Below are 19,584 nucleotides of genomic sequence, written 5' to 3'. Positions count from 1 at the left end.
CCTGGTCGCCCCCAACTGCCCTCCCCTGCAGGCCTGGTCTCCCCTTCCCCCCAATTGCCCTCTTCTTCCCGCCTGATCACCACCAATTGCCCTCCCCTGCTGGTTATCTTGTGGTGGCCACATGGGGGTGGCCATCTTGTGTGTTGGAGTGATGGTCAATTTGCATATAATTATATAGGATCTTTAATGTATCACCTTTTAGCATCCTATATAACAAACCAGTGTATAATGAATACTGTATGCTATGTGGTTCTTACCAATTTTTACATGATGTATTCCAAGCACCTATAACAATGTTTGGTACATAATTATAACTCAATAAAAAATTAATTGATCCCATAAGCTTTGAGAAAACTCCTGTTGTGTGCTTGGAACAGAAAACATGCTGCAGTGGTTTCCACCTTGAATCCTGATGAGGGATGGGAAGGAGATGTGGGGAAGTGAAGCCACTCTCTTTGAGAACTTTGGTGGTGAAGAACGACTAGAGAGTGGCTAATGAGGCAGAGCAGAGTCAAGCAGAAGTTTGATCCTATCCTGTAAGATGAGGAAGACCTGAACATGCTTGCAAGTTTCAGGAAACTGTGCTGAAGACTAGGTTAAAATATTTGAGTCAGAAGGTTGAATATGGAGGAGAAAAACTATAGCATTAGTAATGTGGCAAACAAACAAACAGACAAACAAAAAACCCCACAGAAAAAATAAATAAAAAAGAGCATTTCTAACCACCATGAAAATCCAAAGCAAAAACACAAGACATCAGGGCATGCTGCTTCCAACAATTTGAGCTCCATGTTGTGGACATTACAGCTATGAAAGCATTCAGCCAGAGGCTGTGTTGCTGTCTTTAAGCACTGGCAACATATGAGATATTAAAAATAGGAGAGAAATCCAACAGAGAAACCAAAATGATACAGCATGTCATTTAGATAGGCCTTCTGAAAATTAGAGAAATGGGACTCATCTCAGTATACACAAACAAGATGCAGGACACATTCCTGTGTAGCGTGTAGGGTTGCAATAGGCTCAGTGGGAAGTGCAATATGCTTTATTCATAGGACTTCAGATTTTTCTCTCTAAGTTCACACTTCTACTCACTTCTTTATGATGCTCTCATCGACACATACTGATTTGAGGATATATGGCCTTCAATTATAATTAAAGGTCATATGAGAACCCTTCTTCCCTGGCCATGTGGTAGTCAGAGCCCATCCCTTGGACTCTGAGAAAGTATGTCCCTCATTAAGAGGATTTGGTGGCAGCCAAAACCGGTTTGGCTCAGTGGATAGAGCATTGGCCTGCGGACTGAAAGGTCCCAGGTTCAATTCCGATCAAGGGCATGTACCTTGGTTGTGGGCACATCTCCAGTAGGAGATGTGGAAGAGGCAGCTGATCGATGATTCTCTCTCTTTGATGTTTCTAACTCTCTATCCCTCTCTTCCTCTCTGTAAAAAATCAATAAAGTATATTAAAAAAAAAAAAAAAGAGGATTTGGTAGCAGGAAACCTGTGAACAAAATATTGTGGTGCAGGATGCCACTGCAGAGAGTGCAGTTCCCTTGATCTCTGGACTCAATTGTCAGGTTGTCCATTAAGAATAGACAACTTTCTATAATCTATGCCTAGTTCATACGGTTTTCTCTTTGGATATTGTTTCAACTTCTTTTGGGCATGTGGGACTTTTTGAAAATTGTGACCTTGATTTTGAAAAAAAACAATATACAGGTAATGTATCATAGAATTGTATACTTGAAAGCTATATAATGTTATTAACCAATGTCACCACAATAAATTTAATAAAAATAAAAAAATATATAGAATTTACAATAAAAAATAATTCTACTGAAACCATGTCAACAAAAATAAAAATAAAAAACAAATTGAATCTTTTGGGGCCTGTCAGTCATCCATAAAGAGGTAAAGTAATTGCATAGTTTTACTGAGCATACTCAATGCCTGTCAGGCCATGTTTATTGCTTTCCTTGGATTTTCTAGTTTTATTCTCAAACAGCCTCATGGAGTATAGTTCATTGTCATCTTCATTTTATAGATGAAAAAACTGAGGCTTTGACACATTAAGTAATTCACACATCACAATTAGTTGGATATAGAACCAGCACTTAAACCAACAGTTTGATGTTGGTGCCCACCCCCTCAACAGGACACCAACTTATTATTATGACCTTTAGAAGTCTTACCTCTTTGGCATGAAACAGAAAGCAGACCTACTGTCCCTTTAGGTTCGACCAGAGAGATGTTTATTTTCACTCTTGAACTTAGTGAGAGTCTCTCCATGTAAATCTCCAAACAGTTAATTTGAAAAGAAGTGTTCTTTGTGTGGATATATTTCTAATTTTAGAATCACTTGTTTATTATAAGAGCTTTGATATTCTGGAGTGATCCTACAGGGAAGGATATTAACACTTGTGATCTGAGTAAGAATAACACTTGGCTGTGAATAATCATTTTGTCCTTGATAATAGAGTATATAATCACTACTCAGACCTTGGTGAATTGTTAAAAAGCAAATGGTTGTTAAAAAGCTCTGATTGGTTTTCTCAGTCATTAGAGCATTGGCCTGTGGACTGAAGTGTTACAAGTTCATTTCCTGGTCAAGGGCTTGTACCTCAGTTGCAGGTTTGATTCCCCAGCCTCTGTAGGGGCACATGTGGGAGGCAACCAGTAGATGTATCATTCTCACATTCTCTCTCTCTCTCTCTTTCTCTCTCTCTCTCTTATTCTTTTCCTCCTCCCCCCCTTCCCTTCCACTCGCTAAAGATCATTTTGGGGGAGGGGGTGATATCTTTGGGTGAAGGATTTAAAATAATAACAATAAATTTTTTTAAAAAAATGGTTGAAAATTAACTGGTCAAATTAGTAATTTGTTTGAAAGTATGAATGGCTGGAAAAGAGCAGCCTTTCCAATCAACAGTGTCAGTGCAATAACATTATCGTGCCAAAGACAAGTGACTTTTTATGCACCTGCCATATATCAGGATGGGGGAAAGAAATAAAGGGGTAATTCTGATTTTGAAGAAATTTATAGCACGTCATTTTGTCCTAAAAGTTGTGCTTTTGATAAATTGATTTCAGTAGATTGTTTTGCTTTAATTTTTATCTCTAGCTCTAAGTGATTTATACAGAAGTGTCTGGGCCTCAGATGACTTTTTTCTAATATTAGTTGATATATTGTAATGCCTGTACACCCCAGGTTGGCTTTTATATTTTACTAGAGGCCTGGTGCACAAAACTCGTGCACGGGGGGGGGGGGGGGGGGAGTGTCCCTCAGCCCACCCTGCACCCAATCCAATCTGGGACCCCTTGAGGGATGTCCAACTGCCTAATATAGAAGATAAATAAGTCCCAACAAAAATGGCTGTCTCCACGGAGCAAGCAGAAGGCTACAAAGTTTCAATTGTAGAAGATAAATAAACCCCAGATACCAGGGCCTCTGCTTGAATTGCCAAGGGGAGTGGCTGGCCTGCAAACCACCACAGGCCCCTTGCCCAGGCCACCCCACACCCCAAAGGAAAACCCACCCTGATCTGGGAAACCCTTTAGGGCAAACCAGCTGGCTCCCACCCATGCACCAGACCTCTACCCTATCTAATAAAAGAGTAATACACAGATTGACCATCACTCCAACACATAAGATGGCTGCCTCCCTGTGGACACAAGATGGCCACTGCAAGTTTCCCAGCAAGAGAGGGCAGTTGGGAGGAACCAGGCCTAAAATTATTGTTAGTATTTTAAAATCTTCACCCACTATCTATCCTAGTGGGATCGGGCCTAAATGGGCAGTCAGACATCGCTCTCACAATCCAGGACTGCTGGCTCCCAACTGCTTGCCTGCCTGCCTTCCTTATTGCCCCTAACCGCTTCTGCCTGCCAGCCTGATCACCCCCTAACTATTCCCCTGCCAGTCTGATTGATGCCTAACTGCTCCCCTGTCAGCCTATTTGCCCCTAACTGCCCTCTCCTGCAGGCTTGATTGCCCCCAACTGCCTCCCTTGTAGGCCTGGTTCCTCCCACTGCCCTCCCCTGCTGGCCATCTTGTGGTGGCCATCTTGTGTCCACATGGGGGCAGCCATCTTATATGTTGGAGTGATGGTCAATCTGCATATTACTGTTTTATTAGATAGGGTAGAGGTCTGGTGCATGGGTGAGGGCCAGCTGGTTTGCCCTAAAGGGTATTCCAGATCAGGGTGGATTTTCCCTTAGAGTGTAGGGTGGCCTGAGTAAGGGGCCTGTGGTGGTTTGCAGGCCAGCCACGGCCCATGGAGACCCAAGCAGAGGCCCTGGTATCTGGGGTTTATTTATCTTCTACAATTAAAATTTTGTAGCCTTTTGCTTGCTCTGTGGTGGCAGCCATTTCTGTTGGGATTTATGTATCTTCTATCATTAAAACTTTGTAGCCTTGAGTGGAGGCCTAGGCTGGCAAGGGCAGGCAGAAATCTTGGCTTCCTCCATTGCTGGGGAAACCCAAGCCTTCCTCCTGCTCTCTGTGGCTGTAGCCATCTTAGTTGGGTTTATTTGCATATTTGCTCCTGCTTGGCTTGTGGGCATGGCTTGTGGGTGTAGCAGAGTGATGGTTAATTTGCATATTACTATTTTATTAGATAGGGTTGCATTTTAAGCAGTTTTACTTTAACTGTTTACTTTTATTTAGTACTTCTTTTAAACAAGTGATATTATATCTTTGTTTCCATAATTTTTCAATTCTTAAAATATTATATTTGAGCAGCCTCTTCATAAAGAAAATACAATATAGATATAGAGGAATGACTTAGTATTTCTTCCAAGTGATTAATATAAATATATGAGAAACATTGTTTTGCTAATAATTTGGGGAATTATTGCACACATGGCCACCTTTTTAGAAACATACATTTAACAATTATTCCTCAGTTTGACTATTTAATGTTGGAAAAAGCAGAGTGAGCATAAATAGCTACAAATCTTCAAAAATCAATGACTGAAGAGTATTTTTAATGAGTTCGTCTTTCCCATCAATTTTTAAAGCTACATTTTTTTTGTTTGTTTTAGATTCCTGAAATTCCAGCCTTTACCACTATCAATGAGGCCCAGTGACCATGATTCAAACCAGCTGTGAACCCTAGAGGAAAGCTGTGGTTTGGTCACACAATGAAGATGAGGAGGCTGTGGACAGTATAAGGATGACGACACTATTAATTGTGAGTTACTGTATGCTAGCAGCTTTATGTTATTTCTCAGTCCTCACACAATAGTGTTTCTCAGTTCTGTCTCCCATTCTACAGGCAAGGAAACTGAAACCTAGCCAGGTTACCTAAACTCATTTACATATGAAGTTTTAGGTGGTGACTCCCGGAAGGCCCTCCAATGTGATGTCCTATTCCTCCCCATACTTTAGAGCACATGTGTCAAGCACAAGGCCCGCGGGCCAAATCCAGCCCGCCAGGCCTTGCAATGTGGCCCGCACCGCGCTGTCATCACTGCACTGCACTCCACTGTCAGTTTATGACATTGTCAGTTTGTGACTGTTCAGTAAACCATTCGGCCCGCGATTTAGGCTGGATTTTAGATTTTGGCCCCTTCTCTGATTGAGTTCGACACCCCTACTTTAGAGTCATGGGTGATGGGTTCCCATCAATCCTCGGGCAATCAAGGTTCTAAGATGGTGGGCAGCATTTTAATAGTCTATCCCCTTTTATATATAAGGGTAGCATTAACATTATCATCATTTTCTCCCTGCCTCTTCATAATTCTGTGGAATGAACTTAAGCCACACCCCATAAAATCTTGTTTTTCTAATTTTTATTTTTAAAATATATCATGATACACCCCGACGTGAGACTAACAGACACTGTTATTTCATTAGAACAGTTTAGAGAAAGTCCATTAGCAAATGGATTTGATGCTATTTCACTTTGTAAGTGGAAAGAACACTTTTCTTTTTATTACTCAGTGATGAATCCAATGATAAAAACTTCAGTGGAGCCAGATCTACATTTTATTAACATTTTTATTGCTACGTGCTCCCAATACAACAAACAGCATCAGTAGTGTACACTTTGATAAAAAAAAAAAATTAGCTTAATAAAAAGGAAGCTCGAGATCAGAAGTATAACAAATGTACATCTTTATGGGAGGTGAATGTGTGTGACCATCTTTATACTCTCCTGTGGACCAGATGTATACACGTGTAAGCAAACTAGAGAGAATTCATTTTTCGGGGTGGGGAATGACCTTTACTTAAGGCTTGGGGATTATTTTATGATTTGGAATTCACCCAACTCATTTGATTTTCAAAAGTCTTGCACAAAGTAGCAGCGATTCCTTGGAGGTATAGAGTCAATAATAGGTGAAGCTGTGAGTTTATCATGCTTCAAATGCAAAAGTCCTTGCACATTCTGTGTTTGAAGGTTAACATGTCTTTATGTTAGCATGCATAATACATTTTAAACAGTTCAGGAACTGACCTCAAAACCATTATGGTGACATGCATATTACTTTATTCTTTGAAGTATATAATTCATGAAGTGCATATCTCTTTCACATACTTTAAAAAAAAAAGTGTTTCTAATTCACTATTTCACAAAAAACTAACTAAGTCCAAACTATTTTGTTTCATTGAAGGGGAACAAATCAACTTCGTTTCAACTACATTTCAAGATGCAAATGGTTCCACCACATCAAATTTGTTCAGCTTTAGTTCTTTTGATTTGGCTGTTGTTTACTAAGTTTCTCCCATAGGCACAGAACAAAGCATGCATCTCTAATTATGTCTCTCTAGTTTGCCAAAATATGTCATTGATATTAGCGTAAATATTTAGTACATAAAAATACTATCAAGAAAAAAAATCAACTTTTAATAAATATCTTCAGTTCTGAATTCTATATACAAGTACTTTACATCTACTCCCTGGAGAGAGCATTTCTGGCTTCACTGTGAGTAACGTGACCACTGGCATAAATTACTAGCACATTATTGCAGTCAGATGCATTGTGGTTGTGAACAGTTGGGTGTGTGAACCATGCAGAAAATAAATATTGCAACCATTGACAAATGCTTTTTTGAACCTGTTTCCAAAGCCCTACTATACTCGAGTATAAATTCTAGTTCAGCTACCGACATACAAATGATCTCAATACATATTCCTTTGTTATTATTACAGTACATTGAGTATGCTTTTTCTTGGATGTGTCAACAATGGGAAAGTAAAAAATAAAACACAAAAACATCGGACACTTCAGTGGTGCCTATTGAGGACCTGGTAAGAAGGTTTCCATTTTTTTTTTTTCTTGCACAGGTTCCTTGACTGGTCTCTGTTCCCTGTGACCACAGTCCTATTCCTTTTTATTAAAGGATGGAAAGTGATAGGTAAGCTGAAATCTGTGTATCTGCAGCTTGTTTTTTTTCTGGAACTTAAGTATCATACTGTTGATTAAATAAAACCCTTTGTATGGTCAGTAGCTGTAATTCTAACTTCTTCTTTGTAACATTCTGCTTTGAATATCAAGCCCCCCCACCCCCCCCCCCCAAAAAAAAAGTCAAATAAGGCAATACTCAATGACAAGCACCTAGAACATCCAGAAATGTAATATAGTAAACAATCATTTGAGAACACATCTCTTAAAATAATACTGATTTCTGCAATATACAGTATTTACACTACAGCTGCAAATTTGCTCATACAATATTTCTAATATAGATAAATAGGGAATACAAGTCTACAAATTCTTCACTCCATTTCCAAAATATTTTGTTAAGGTGTAAACCGTTGGCACCTCCTTTTTACTATAACTCTTTTAAAACAAACAAACAAAAAAACCAGCTGATATGCACCATTGGTTCCAGTCCCTTTTCTGCTGTAGAGAGTGACCAATCTACTTAGCCACTTTCCCTCTGTTAATACTCTTGGGTGCTTTCTTCCAATAAATTCTGGTAAAGAGTCAATGCAGAACAAAAAAAGGAGGAAAACAAGAAAGTGAACCAGCACTTTTGCTCTTCCATTTACAGGTAAAATGAGTTGACAATGTATGGAGATTTCCACATTAAACAAGCTGTATGCACCACTGGGAGAGGGAGCTTGGCCAGGCTTTCCTCTGATTTCTAGCCTTTTAGGCTCAGCTTTTCATCTTTCCAAGGTGGCCGACCTTAGCGGATGTCTGTTGTCATGAATCTTTTCCTCTTTCTTTGAGGTTCTTGCCTGAGAAGAAGCACCTGTTGAATCATGGACTGCAAGGAAGGGGGCAGCAGCTGTTTGTGAGGATGAAGTGAGGTGGCCACCCCTGGTGGCAGGGGAGACCTGTCGCACAGTCTTATTTCCTGCTCGCTGAGCTCTCCTCTGGGGTAAGTTAGCACCATCGGGTTTACTGTTTGGCCTGAAAGCAGCATATGCATTTGGACCTCCCGCGGAAGAGATCCTACTCAAAGATTTCTTCCTCTCAGCAGGAGTCTCTGAATAGTAAGGAACCAAAGATGTAGGCATCACTAGGGACCCAGGGAGGTCACTGGGGTGAAAGATAACTTCATCACGAGTTTCAGCAGCTTCAGGAAGGAAGGGCGGGGGCAGGGTGCTGCTGCGTTTGCTGCAGGACTCGCAGCATAGCTTGTTATAACCTGGGATAGAGCAGTACCGCGCCAGCACCTCCATTTGACAGAATATGGATTTATCTCCCAAACATGGCTCATCTGCAAAAATTTAAAAAAAAAAAAAACTTTTATGAATTTACAAGAGATTTAAGTAAAACCAGACATTGATGGGAGTTGTTCACGAGAACCTTTACATTATAGATATCAGCATGAGGATGAATTCAATGCAGTAAGTAGTTCTTTATATGCAAAGCATGTAGGTTTCCCCCCATTTTAATATCTCCACTAGTAATCTTCAGAGCAAGAGTATTTTTTTTTCCTCACTAAGAACATATATCTAATTTTGAGAAAATAGGATTAATTTTACCACATATATTTGTAGGATGTGAAGAAGCATCTGAGTTATTTTATTTTATAATATAGAGTAGCCTCTATATTAAATTTAAAATCAAAATATATACTAAAGACCTGTTAAAATAAATTAAATCTTAAAAATATATTACTAAAGAAAAAACTGAGATAACATTTTAATTAGATGTATTATTGGCTAATATTATATTACTAAGTAAGGAACCTTGACATATACCTGTCAAAGAATCTTTGTTCTGGAGTGTGAAAAAGAACAAAAGAAGCATCAGTTGGCAAGGCCAATAGGAGGGTTAAAAATACACTTACTTATTATGTATTACAAATGATAAATTACTTACCGATTGGAGTTACAGAACCATGTCCACGTCCCAAACTGTGGAATGACTTATATTTGCCTGACATTTACAATCTACCATATAGTATGATCTTTGAGTACTAGTATTTTCTATTAGTTAAAGTAATCTTCTAATTATGTTGTGAATGTCTGAGAATCAATTCCTCATCATATCTAAATGACTTTTTCTAAATGACTTTTTCTATTATCTTAAAATTAGAGGCCCTGTGCACAAATTTATGCACCTCGGCCTGGCCTGTGGGACCGAGCCAGAACCGGCTTTCTGATATCCCACAAGGCATCCCAGATTGCGAGAGGGTGCAGGCCAGGCTGAGGGAGCCCACCAGTGCACGATCGGGGTGTGGGAGGTTGGCCAGCTGGGGAGGGATCATGGGTGGGCTCCAGGGCATGTCCAGTCCATCTTGTTCAGTCCCTAATGGCTGGACCCCAGCAGCAAGCTAACCTACCAGTTGGAGCATCTGCCCCCAGTGGTCAGTGCATGTCATAGCAAGTGGTTGAGCGGCCTTAGCATATCATTAGCATATTATGCTTTGACTGGTTGAATGGACGACTGGACACTTAGCATATTAGACTTTAATTATATAGGATAAGGAAGGTAATTTCTTCTTCCTGTGTAATTAAGCCTTTAGGCCCTAGGATAATGGACCTTATCTAACCATGTACCCATTTCCCACTGACTCCTGACCCCCATCACTCTCATTCTGGCTCCAACTCTTTTGAAACCTTCTTAATTATGTGGCCCAGCCCTAGCCTGTTTAGCTCAGTGGATAGAGCATTGGCCTGTGGACTGAGGGGTCCCAGGTTTGATTCCGGTCAAGGGCATGTACTTTGGTTGTGGGCACATCCCCAATAGGGGGCATGCAGGAGGCAGTTGATGGATGTTTCTCTCTCATCGATGTTTCTAACTCTCTCTCCCTCTCCCTTCCTCTCTGTAAAATCAATAAAAAATATTAAAACTCAAGCTCCTTCATTAAAAATAAATAAGTAAATAAACTATGTGGCCCAGTTCAAAGCACTCTATTCTCTTTGAGTTAAAGCAGGAGATCATATAAGGGTCTTCTGTGTCTAAGTGTGAGCAGCTTAGCATTGCAGGGACAGGTACACTGCCTGGGTCTAATTATGGCCAGAATATGCCTCTATATGGAAGAGGGAAAAGACAGAGATATTCTGGGGGAAAATAAGAGTAAAGGGATACATTAATTTCATGGGTAATTTGTCTTAGGATAATTTCATGGATAATTTGCCTTGGGATAGATGGGAAGGGCTTAATGACAACCACAAATAGTACAAGCAAAACAAGGCTTAGAAAAGGGTTCATATGACAAAATTACTAAAATTAAGAGAACTTGTTTAGCCTTCCCACTCCATGCCCAGATCATCCTAAGAAGTCCAGAAAAAAATGTTTTATACAAGGTCTCAAAAGACCATTTGATTCTAATTGCAGCTTGAGTCTCTAATAGGAAGTGTTACTCCATTGATATATGGTAGAAATATGTGACCCTTTAGAATTCTACATTTCAGAGCAAGAGAAAAGCTGAAAGGATGTGGAATCACTAACATAACATTGTTATGTCCTCCCATCAGCACCCCAGTTTTGTAACAAAAACATTTTCTTTTAGCTAAAAAGGAAGAGAATCAAGTATATTCTTGCTGATAATTAGGCATATTTCTAGAAACATATAGCTCTATTAACATCAGTAAAGCTTACTCACAAAGTGTTTAGCCTCCTGGAGATAATGCCTACATAAAAATAAAATATTAGAGCAACTAAACTTTATAGCTTCTGAGTAAAGTGTGTTCTTCTGGACCTGATGTTGTGTTTTTGAACTTTCAAATATACTTTCCAGAGGAAAATGATGAAATTCAAGTTCTTTGTCTCCCCCTTATGGTCATTCTTGTTCATACCACTACACATTTCAAATGAAACTGTGTAATAAATTTCCTCAAAAAAAAACAAAAAACATTTGATAAAATAGTGCTTTGCAAATTATCTTGAAAAAATAAATCATTTAGCACATATCAGTATTCAATCAATGTCTTACTTATGATGTTGCAGACCATTAGAAAGGCAACTTTAAAAAAAAATATGTTTTATTGATTTTTTTTCAGAGGGGAAGGGAAAAGGATAGTTAGAAACATCGATGAGAGAGTAATATCCATCTACTCCCTCCCCCCACACACACCTCCCTCTGGGGATGTGTCTGCAACCAAGGTACATGCCCTTTACAGGAACCAAACCTGGGACCTTTCAGTCCACAGGCTGACACTCTATCCACTGAGCCAAACCAGTCAGGGCTAAAGGCAATTTCTTTAGTCCCAAGTCTCACTAGTAGATCTGTGCTGCGGCTACAGTTGTAATTAGGCACAGACTTAGTAGAATTGCATTTAAGAGAAAGCTTGTGATGGAGGGAGGGTAAAGAGAGGACAGAAGGGAGAGAATGTATGGGACTGGGAAGAGACAGGCACACATACATGGTAGAGAAAGGCTCGGGGAGAAAGACAAAGGAGAGTATGGAAGACCTGAGGAAGAGATGGGAAGTGGAGAGAGAGGGTGAGAAGGGAAGGTATGTAGAGGAAGAAGGGACACAGGAGAACATGCAGAGAGGACGGAGACAGCACAGAAAAGGAGACAGAAACTGGAACCATCCAATATGTATTTTATCTGTTTCTCAGCAGCAAAGCACTGTCTATTTTTTAAATAAAACTGACCCTGCTTTTGCAATCCAGCAAGAGAGCAGGTCTGGCAGGTTTCTGCATGTGAATGGTGTTTATTTGGAACTCACTCTCGAGGAGTGCATGGAGGTGGATGGATATTAGAAATGGCTTTTTAAATGGCATTTATCATGTCTATACTGAATAACTTTAGTAAAACATTTCAGAACCTCCCACAACATGACGCTTTTACAATGATAGGAGGTTATAAAGAAAATCAAAGAAAATAAGCTCTTCTAGAAACACACAGTGACAGATGCTACATGTACGGGACACAGCCCTGACCCCAGTACGGCAGTGGTTAGGACAATTCCCTGGTTGGAATTCTTAAGCACAGTATTAGGCTAATTTTTTAAGACTGTCTACCTTGGGTCATTTTCTGATAAGCAAATGGAAATTCCAGAGCTTTCTGAAAGGACATTCTGCTTGTTGGTGCTTAGAAACCATTGTCGGAGCAGTGAAAGCAGTTAGTGTCACACCTACCGTTACAGGGAGGCAGCTGACAGGCTCTGGCGGCCTCGGGCTTGTCCCCGTCGCAGTGGTCTCCGGCCCTGCAGAGCACCTGCCTCACCTCCGTCCCTTCACCGCAGGTCACGGAGCACTACAGAGACAAAGGCTGCCATTATAGACGGTTATCGCACCAAGACCGTCCTTCCTCCTGTCCCCGCACTCTCACGCATACACACATGCACACCCTAGAGTTCCTTCTCTATGGAGGCGGTGCTACACAGCGATTTGGAGACAGATAATCCTAGGCTTATACTCTGGGGCTCCATCATTTACCAGCCTGGGCACGTGGCTTTTCCTCTGAAAGCTGGGATAATAATACTTGCCTCATAGGATTGGTGTGGAACTAAATGAAGGCAAAGGAGACAAGGCATGTAAAGATTAGGCCTGGCATGTAATAAGCATGTGCTAAGAGCGAACGATTAGCATTGTAATGTTACTAGCCGTGTAGTTCTTAAAATGGTAGTGGTGCCTGTTTTCAGGGAACTTCATATTTTCTCACCCTCCTTACAGATGGCAACACTTCTTGACATACTACCTTGGTTAATTCAATATCTTTAAAACCACAATTGCTCTATTCCCATAAGTTCATGTCTAAAACTATGCTCAGAAACATCTATTGTTCTAGACAGGAGCTATAGAAAAAGGGTCCTCATTCCAGGACTCTGAGGGACAAAGAACGAGTTAGTTATCTTTATGGTCTGTCCGAGTGACCTTCACTTCCTGTCCTTCTTTCTAGGGGCTGCTCTCTACTTCCTCCTTCACTCTCTAGCTGCCTTTTGATGCCATTTCCCTCTATAAGCTCTTTTCCTATGACCCCGCATTTTGATTTTTTATAAATATCAAAGATGTTAATTCAGGCACCCCAACATTGAGTCAGCCAGTCACCAAACCAACATCATTTTCATAGGCACCGGCTGGCTACCGGGGAGGCAGGGCACACAGTTCTTGAGAAGTGGGTGGGTTAGCAGTGAGCCCAGACTCAAGGGCAGGAGTTAGAGCAGTCCGCCATGAACAACACGCCTTCGGGTGCAAAGGAAGGGCTTTGGGAGAAATATCTCTAAGGTTGCCATGGAGATGAGCCTTGGTAGATGAGAGGAAGATGGGCAGATAGGAGGAGAGGGAAGGGCCAACCTTCAAAAGGTAGGAGGCTCTACCCAGAACGGTGTCTCTGGAACAGTGAGAATTTTACTCAAAATGGGTCAAAGAGTTTGAATAAAGAACAAATAAGAAGAGTCAGTGTAGGACTTTTAATGGTGATCATTTTGCAATATATACAGATATCTAATCCTTACATTGTACATCTGGAACTAATATAATGTGTTAATTACACCTCATTAAAAAAAAAAAAAAAAGGATTGTTAGTGTGGTGCCAAATGGGGCAGGGGCCTGCATTTGGTGTCAGGGGTTTGGAATTAACCCATAGGAATGATGAAGTCAACAAATATATTAAACAGAAGATCAGTCACCTTTAGACTCCTCTCTGTCACAGAACACCCAAACATGGTTTGCCTCGACCAACTAATCTTAAATGCAACCACTGCATTCAAATATTAAATTTTCAAACACCTCCAGGTGCTTAATGATTTTAGAATATGCAAGTTTCTCAATTCACACAAGGCCTGCCTGATATTGAAGCCAGATGAAAACAAGCTTCCTATTTTATCTCATACGCGCGCGCAGGCAGAGCTCACACACCCACCTCACTCCAGGGCCCGGTTTTCCATTGGGCCGGGCAGGGCACTCTGTTACAAGGCCGGCGGCCCTCGGGGCGGTCTCCCACACAGTACTTGCTGTGCACAGAGCGGTTGGTGCCGTCATGGAGGGGCTGAAGGCAGCGCACGGTGCGAAGCTGGTAGCCGGAACTCCCACAGGTTTTGGTGCAATGCTCCCACTCTTCCGCTATCCAGCTGTCGGGGTAGGGGTGAAGCGAACACGGTCACGGGGGTGTTGAATGTGCACCTTCCTGCCCTGCAAGCCTAGACTCTCCTGCTCTCCCAGCGGGGCCCACGGTCCTATGACGTGCAACCCAGCGGGGCCCACCGTAATAGAGGAAGCACTTTCAGAGAAAGGGATGCATCAAACAATTAAAAAGGTTTTAGAACTTTCTAACAGTGATAGGCCTGACACTTCTATTTTTGAATGGCTTAGGATTTTTCTGCCTCCCAATGATTCGGAAACTTTCTCCATTTCTAAAGGATGACCAACAGAAGGTTTCTGAAATGATGGCAGCTTACAAAATAATACCAGCTCACTCTCAGCCATACTGCCTAATGGCATTAAAGATCTGAAAGGAAATTATAAAGAAAGGAATCCATCCTATGCTTGCTAACACAAATTTATTGGGCTGCTGCTGCTTTTTCCATGAAACCATGAACTAATTCATTTTCATTTTCTGAGATGACTTTTACTTCTACAACCATTGCCATGAAGGTTGCCTGACATGTCTATTTTGTTTGGGAAATTCAGTTCTTCATGTTGGCCCTCAATGGGTCTGACAAAATGTAAAGGTAGTGGCCATCCAGGGCTTGAATGCACCTGAAAGAAATATTTCCAAAATCTTTTCAAAAAGATTTCCCATGGGACATTTCCAAATTCTAGTGTCAATGTCAATGCCCGCAGTACTCTCCAAATCAGCCGTGTATACAATTCTGCAGGCAGTTCTCCGTTACATGTGATTACCAGGTTCCCAAGGACTGACTGCCGATTCCATCTGCTTAAACAACCTGTCAGAATGTAGTTGAGGCATACTATTTAAAGTTACTTTCTAAAGTTACTTTTCCTCTGCTATTTTTGTTCTTTCCATATATACAACCATGCTAAAACCTTTCAGTCTTTGGTATTAACAGCTTTAGATAGCTCTAGCTCTTCAAACAGGCAGTGCCATGTATTCTGGCAAGTCATTTTGAAGGCCTTGGTAGTGACTCTCATTTGAAGATGGGAATTACTTGAGAAACATACACTTAATATCAGAGACAATATGGTTACCTTATTCCATGTTGAAACTCCTAGAATGACAACAAATGAGAAAAATGGCACAAAGGCCAAAAGAAAAAAATTTGAAAAGAAGGCACCACAAGATAATTTTGGAACCTAGAGAGTAGTTAGCTGACATAAGAAGAATGAAGTTTAAGTCAGCAGCAGCAGAGAGGGAGAGATAGAAATATCAATGATGAGAGAGAATCATTGATTGGTTGCCTCCTGCACATCCCCTACTGGGGATCGAGCCACAACCCAGGCATGTTCCCTTGACCAGAATCAAACTGTGACCCTTCAGTCCGCAGGTTGATGCTCTAGCCCCTGAGCCAAACTGGCTTGGGCAGGCCTCATAATGTTTTACTTCACTGGTGACTGCTCCTCTTGTAACCCAGCGGAAAACTTTTTTTTTTTTCTTCTGTAGAAGGTAAATCACTTTTAACTCATGGATACAGTCAAGGGACAATATAGAAAGAAACCACAGTGAATACATGGTGTTATGTAAAAACCCACATATGGAATGATGAGATCACCCTAGCTTCCTATACTTATTATTTTTACCAAATATAAAAATATATTTTTGAGAAGAAGGAATATGGTAGAGAGCAGGGAACCACAGCTTCAAATAATTCCTGGGACTATTTAAACCAGATAATGTATTAGCGATGACTAAAATTAAAAAGTGCTAAAGACATTTAAATCCATATTATTTTGTCCTCAGGGTATGATAGTTAAAATAAATGCTTACAGTGGATGTGTACACTCTTGAATATTGCACATTCTTCTAATAGGTTTCGGCTTTTTGTTGACTTCACAGAAGCTTCGATGAACCATTTTATTGTCACTTTTCCTACGGCATCCGTATTTAGTGTACTGGAAACCTGAGAAAGGAGATACCTTTCTTTGTATTTAATCACTTATTCATTCAACAAATATTTATTGAATGCATATAATAAACCAGCCATTTTTCTAGTTGTTGAAGATCCAGAAATAAATTAAACTTCTTTTCAGAGCCTACATTTAACAAATATTATAAATTATTAAATAGTAACCATACATTTGCTAATAAACTGAACCCTGGATATAGAGACTCTATTATTAAGGACAAGTTTGAAAACCACTGTGACAATAACCTGTGACCTAGGCTTTTTGAAATTATGTCCATAATGGACTGTAGGGGGCACCAAAGCAACACAGAAGGGGAAGTCTCTAACTTAGCTGGAGAAGGAGAGGGAACCCTTCTTATATGATCAGCACTTCCTTTAGTAGAATCTTGAAGTTCAAACAGTATTGCATAAAGGGGATAAAGCAGAATATCCCTCCAAGCAAAGGAAATGACCTATAGAAAACTGCAGGTCTCTTTGAATGTCTGAAGTTTCATGTGTGAAGTGGGTAGGAGATAGGAAAGGCTCCATGTAAAAGCCTTGACTGCTAGACAAGTGTTGGATTTTATTTTGAAGGTCACAAGGAATTATTAAAGGTCTCTTCAACCAATAACTTCCAAATTTGTAAATAATTTTTTATTTTGAAAATTTTAAACCTAAAGAAAGTTGTAAGGAAAGCATAATAAACATTTGTATACCTTGCATTTAGATTAACCTTGTGTTACCATGTCATGCTATATGCATTTGAGATATATACATATATTAACATATATAATTATTATGTAACACATATGTAAAATTCTGCCGAACCATTTGGGAGTAAGCACAGTTTCTTACATAACCACACTATAATTCCTAAAGTTAGGATATTTAATGCAAATCTAATATTATTATATAACTAGAGGCCCGGTGCATGAATTCATGCACAGATGGGGTCCTTTGGCCTGGCAGGTGATTGTGGCTGATTGGGGCCATTGGGCCCAGTCCCAATCAGGCCAATTGGGGCCGGCCAGCTGGGAGGAAGGACTGCAGGAGGTTGGCAGGCCCCTGAAGGTTGGTTGTGGGAGCAAACTCACCACCAGGGGGAAGCTCCTGCATTGAGTGTCTGTCCCTGGTGGTCAGTGTGTGTCATAGCAACCAGTCATAATGGTCACATAGGCTTATATATATATATAGATTAGAGGTGCGGTGCATGAATTCGTGCACATGTGGGGTCTGGCTGGGTAGATGGCAGGAGGTTGGCCAGCTGGCTTTAATCGGGGCCCCAATCAGGGCTGGGCCAGCTGAGGGGAGGGGCCACAGGTGTTTTGGCTAGAGGGCCCTGCCCATGATAGGGGTGGGAGGGGGGGTGTGGGCAGGGGGCCAGCCAGCCCCACACCTGAATGGTGTGTGGGGGGCCAATCAGGGGTGTACCTGGCTGGGGGAGTGGCCGCAAGCCAATCAGGGTGATGGAACTGATTGGGGATGGCGGGACCTATCTGGGATGGGGCCAGGCAGGGGGAGGAGCTGTGGGTTAATTGGAGTGGTGGGAGCCCATCAGGGGTTGGGCCAGCCAGGAGAAGGGGCTGTGGGCCCATCAGGGTGGGGCAGGCTGATTGGGGGAGGAGCTGGCTGGGTGAGGAGCTGTGGTGGGGAAGGGTTGGTCAGTGCCTGGCCCTCAATTGGGGTGGGAGTGGCCAATCAGGGGCAGACCCAGGTGGGAGGAAGGGACCATGGGAGGTTGGCCGACCACTCCTCAACTGGGCTGGTTTGCTGGTCACAGTGGATGTCACAGTGACATGTCATTCTGGTTCCAGTGTTCTGGTTGCTATCTTCATATATATATATATATATATATATATATATATATATATATATATAGAGAGAGAGAGAGAGAGAGAGAGAGAGAGAGAGAGAGAGAGAAAGAGAGAGAGAGAGAGAGAATATATTGACCATACTCCAAAATTTTCAATTGTTCTTACAATGCTCTGTGTTGCAATGTTTTTTGAGTCAAGGATATTTAGTTGTCATGGAATTAATCAGTAACAGTCTTTGAGACTCTTTATCTTTAAAATATTTGAGGTGTACAGGCCAGTTGTTTTGTAAAATGCCCCACAATTTGGATTTATTTAATAGTTCCTAATGGTCAGATTCAGGTTATTCACTTTTGGCAAGAATAGTACATAAGTTATATTGTATTTCAGGGCAGTGCATTAAGAGACTAAAGGATTTGAATCAAGGAAATAATATAATTCTACACATTAATTCATTAATGCATTCACTCATTCATTCAAGAAAGATTACCTGTAAATAAAGGAAGAGAAGAAAATCAAAAGTCAGTCCTCTAAGAGACTTTTGCAACTATCTTCTCTTCCAAAATTGTGAAGGAAGCCCACGAGGAAGGAATAGATGTGGGAGATGTTAAAAAGGTATATATGACAAATCTTGTGACCAAGTCAGTGCTTGAGGGTGCAGCAGGAGGGAAGATCCAAATTAAATAAACTTCGTATAATGAATAAAGTGCTGTTTTACATAAGTAACTAAAACACTTTATGCCTACTCCCTGCCCCCCCCCCAAAAAAAACACTTTAGAAATGTATTCTTGAATTTAAAATCAAATAAATTATTTATTAATCTTTTGTTTTCAATTAGTCAGTGCCATTATTATGAGAGGTCCTGGCCTTCTCTTGTTGGGAGAATTCTTTCTTGGCCAGCCTGATTCTGGAGCACTGCTGTTGGGAACAAGAGGAATGGATAATGGGGGAAATGGAGAACCTATGAGAACAGCTTAATGGGTTTATGTTAGGGAGGGCAGAGAGGCAGCATAATGTAGTAAGAGTACGTACTCAGAAGCCAGACCTCCTGGGTTTGACCTTATGGATTATTTATCTTCCCTGTGCTTCAGTTTCTCCATTAATACAACAGACAAATAATAGAAGTGACTTCACAGCAGCATATGAGTCTTCATGCATTAATATGTAAAGTATTTAAAGCTGTACCTGGTACATAATACAACTAATAGCTCTTTTACTGTTAACACTAGATAGAAAAGAAACACATAGGTATGGAAAGTAAAAGTGCAGAAGGTGAGCACTGAAGGACACTGAATTTGGGAGAGTTTGGGAAGAATAAAGTAAACCCTACATAACAGGAGACTGAAAGAACTCAGGGGAAAGGGAAAGAGGATTTAAGGTCTACATTTATGAATGGAATCCTACCCTTTGTAGA

At 40.8% G+C, this 19,584-nt stretch overlaps 1 protein-coding gene across 2 annotated transcripts in view; it reads right to left on the bottom strand.

The window, feature by feature from the left end:
- Positions 1-5,982: 5,982 nt before the first annotated feature.
- ADAMTS3 (ADAM metallopeptidase with thrombospondin type 1 motif 3) overlaps positions 5,983-19,584 on the bottom strand; it is a 237,137-nt gene continuing 223,535 nt past the window's right edge. For both annotated transcript variants that reach the window (XM_084889724.1, XM_084889723.1), the window contains exons 19-22: positions 16,242-16,374; positions 14,220-14,427; positions 12,494-12,611; positions 5,983-8,673 (exon numbers count right to left, since the gene is read on the bottom strand). In XM_084889724.1, coding sequence (XP_084745850.1) covers positions 8,114-8,673; positions 12,494-12,611; positions 14,220-14,427; positions 16,242-16,374 — 1,019 coding nt within the window. In that variant the 3' untranslated portion in view covers positions 5,983-8,113. The remainder of the gene's footprint in view (positions 8,674-12,493; positions 12,612-14,219; positions 14,428-16,241; positions 16,375-19,584) is intronic.

This window comes from Pipistrellus hanaki, assembly GCF_964339955.1.
Source record: "Pipistrellus hanaki genome assembly, chromosome: 1".
NCBI lineage: Eukaryota > Metazoa > Chordata > Mammalia > Chiroptera > Vespertilionidae > Pipistrellus > Pipistrellus hanaki.
This window is presented reverse-complemented; position numbering and strand designations above follow the sequence as displayed.